The 2,222-nt window shown below is 29.5% G+C and overlaps 1 protein-coding gene across 1 annotated transcript in view; it reads left to right on the top strand.

Moving 5' to 3' along the window:
• Positions 1-1,792, top strand: part of LOC105620814 — a 27,782-nt gene extending 25,990 nt beyond the window's left edge. Inside the window, exons 2-3 of the mRNA XM_012202296.1 lie at positions 1,441-1,598; positions 1,680-1,792. Of these exons, the coding sequence (XP_012057686.1) occupies positions 1,441-1,598; positions 1,680-1,792 (271 nt within the window). The remainder of the gene's footprint in view (positions 1-1,440; positions 1,599-1,679) is intronic.
• Positions 1,793-2,222: the final 430 nt, after the last annotated feature.

Genomic DNA, 2,222 nt, shown 5'->3' with positions numbered 1-2,222 from the left:
TGCGTGCGTGTGTGTGTGTGTGTGTGAAAGTCACTGTGAGAGAGTACTTATGCTCAAAAATGAAACATGCAACACTCAGATCGAGACTAAATACACACCCGCCACGGTCGGACGATCTCTCGAAACTGAGGACATTCACTTTGTCATTGTTATTTCCTAATTAATTTTAAGTTTATAAATACCAGCGTATTATTTCGTTTCCATGTAATCTCCTCAAATATTAATAATATTAAACTGTCAGCAGAAGCATGAAATTAAGAATAATTACTGTAGGAGGTATAACGTTGGCAATGATCACAAACATGCAATTAGTTCAGCGTAAATGTATTAGGCTACCGTTCTAGAGATCGTTCAAATCTTACTGGCGATGCGATACCTTTTTTAATAATTGTAATGAATAAGACAGAATATAAATATACGAAACAGTAAAAATATTAATTGAACCTCAAAAATAAAAAGTAATAACAAAAAAATTATTTTTAATTAAATTATTTTTTTCTACCTGATCTTGTGGTCCTGAATATATCCTCGAGATCTCTAGAGGAAGCCCTCGGGATCATCACGCCGTCGGGACTTCCTGAGGATACATTGAGGTGCTCATTTAAGGTTTCACAGGATATCCTCAGGACATCCCAGATGGAAATAAGACATTCTGAGAACGTCCTTACTATCTGCCCTGATGGCCTGAGGACGTTTTGATGACGTCATTGCTATTTGAATGCTATTGCTAGCATTATCTGTTTTATTACTGTATAATATATTTTTAAAGAAATGTACACTGATTGCCATAGTGGTTGATCTCTCGCCAGATTTTTTTTCAGTATACAATAAGGAATAATGAAAATGCCCATAATAAATGACCATGCATACCTATCCGAAAAACTTCCATTTCTAATAAATCAATAATTTAGGACTTTGTGAAGTTAGAGAGTTGCTCAATATTGTTTACTTTATAAATATTAATTAAATATTATTATATGTAGAACAAAATATTTTATCTCAATATCAATTGGGGATTATGAAGTTAAAGGAAGAAACATAAGAAATAAAAAAATAACGTATCTGCTTACTTAATTTAAATATCTAAAATATATAAATTTATATCAAACTTCATAGCATATTGGAATGAAAATCGCAAAAACAGATGCATCGTTTTACAATTGTTAGCACTACTAATATCAATCGTTATAGAAATATAAAAGGTACTCATATTATCTGCAGTGCTCATAATACCCTATCCTATCTATAGATAGAGCCTATTCTATTATATATATATGGTTTGTATGTATCAGGGAATATAAATATAATAAATCTTTATCAATTATATTATTTAAAATTCTACAAATACAAAATTTTAACAATTCTGCAAAAACAAATATCAAATAATACAATTGATATCTGAATGACACAAACAAATTTCGCGTGATTATAATTTTACAGTACTCAATATTACGTGGGACACAATAGCGATATCACTGAAGAAGAATTAGCAGAATTACCTTCATGTGTTTATGCAGGCAGATCCACGCAACATATCACGCACACATCGCCACATACACATTCTCCTTTGCACTATCATGTGCCAGTTTCAACGCCAGGTAATAAATACTACCAAACCAAATAACTGTAATAATGAAGTTATTTGATTAATATTTGTTAAAAATAAATTTTTCGTTCAGATCATGACACAGAGATGAACGGCGTAGAAGAAGGTTATTATCCAAATGGCAGTCCTTATAGAATTCAAAGACACGCGGCTAATATTCGTGAAAGAAAACGTATGCTGAGGTAAGGAATTTTCGAAAGTAATTGGCAAATGTAATCAAATCAAAATATATTTTATGAATAGTCCATGTACAAAAATTTAATTTTTAAAATAATATATTGTATCATCAAAACTTAAATATGAATATAGACTATATAAAGAATATACATATACAGTCTACATAATTTATATAATTTCTATATATTATATACAGCCTACATAATTTATATAATCTCTAAAAATATAGTTTAATATAATCTAATATAGTCTATATAATATTTCAAGGATATATATATATATATATGGGTTATGTATGTGTATACAGAATTTATATAGTCTGTATGTATATCCTCGAATTAGTCGCTACGATTTTAGAGATACGATAAGTCGGCGACAAAACGTTTTTAACAAAAGTTTTGTTTTAATGAGTAATTAGTTGTGAAGGATATATATATAT

This window comes from Atta cephalotes, assembly GCF_000143395.1.
Source record: "Atta cephalotes unplaced genomic scaffold scaffold00029, whole genome shotgun sequence".
NCBI lineage: Eukaryota > Metazoa > Arthropoda > Insecta > Hymenoptera > Formicidae > Atta > Atta cephalotes.
This window is presented reverse-complemented; position numbering and strand designations above follow the sequence as displayed.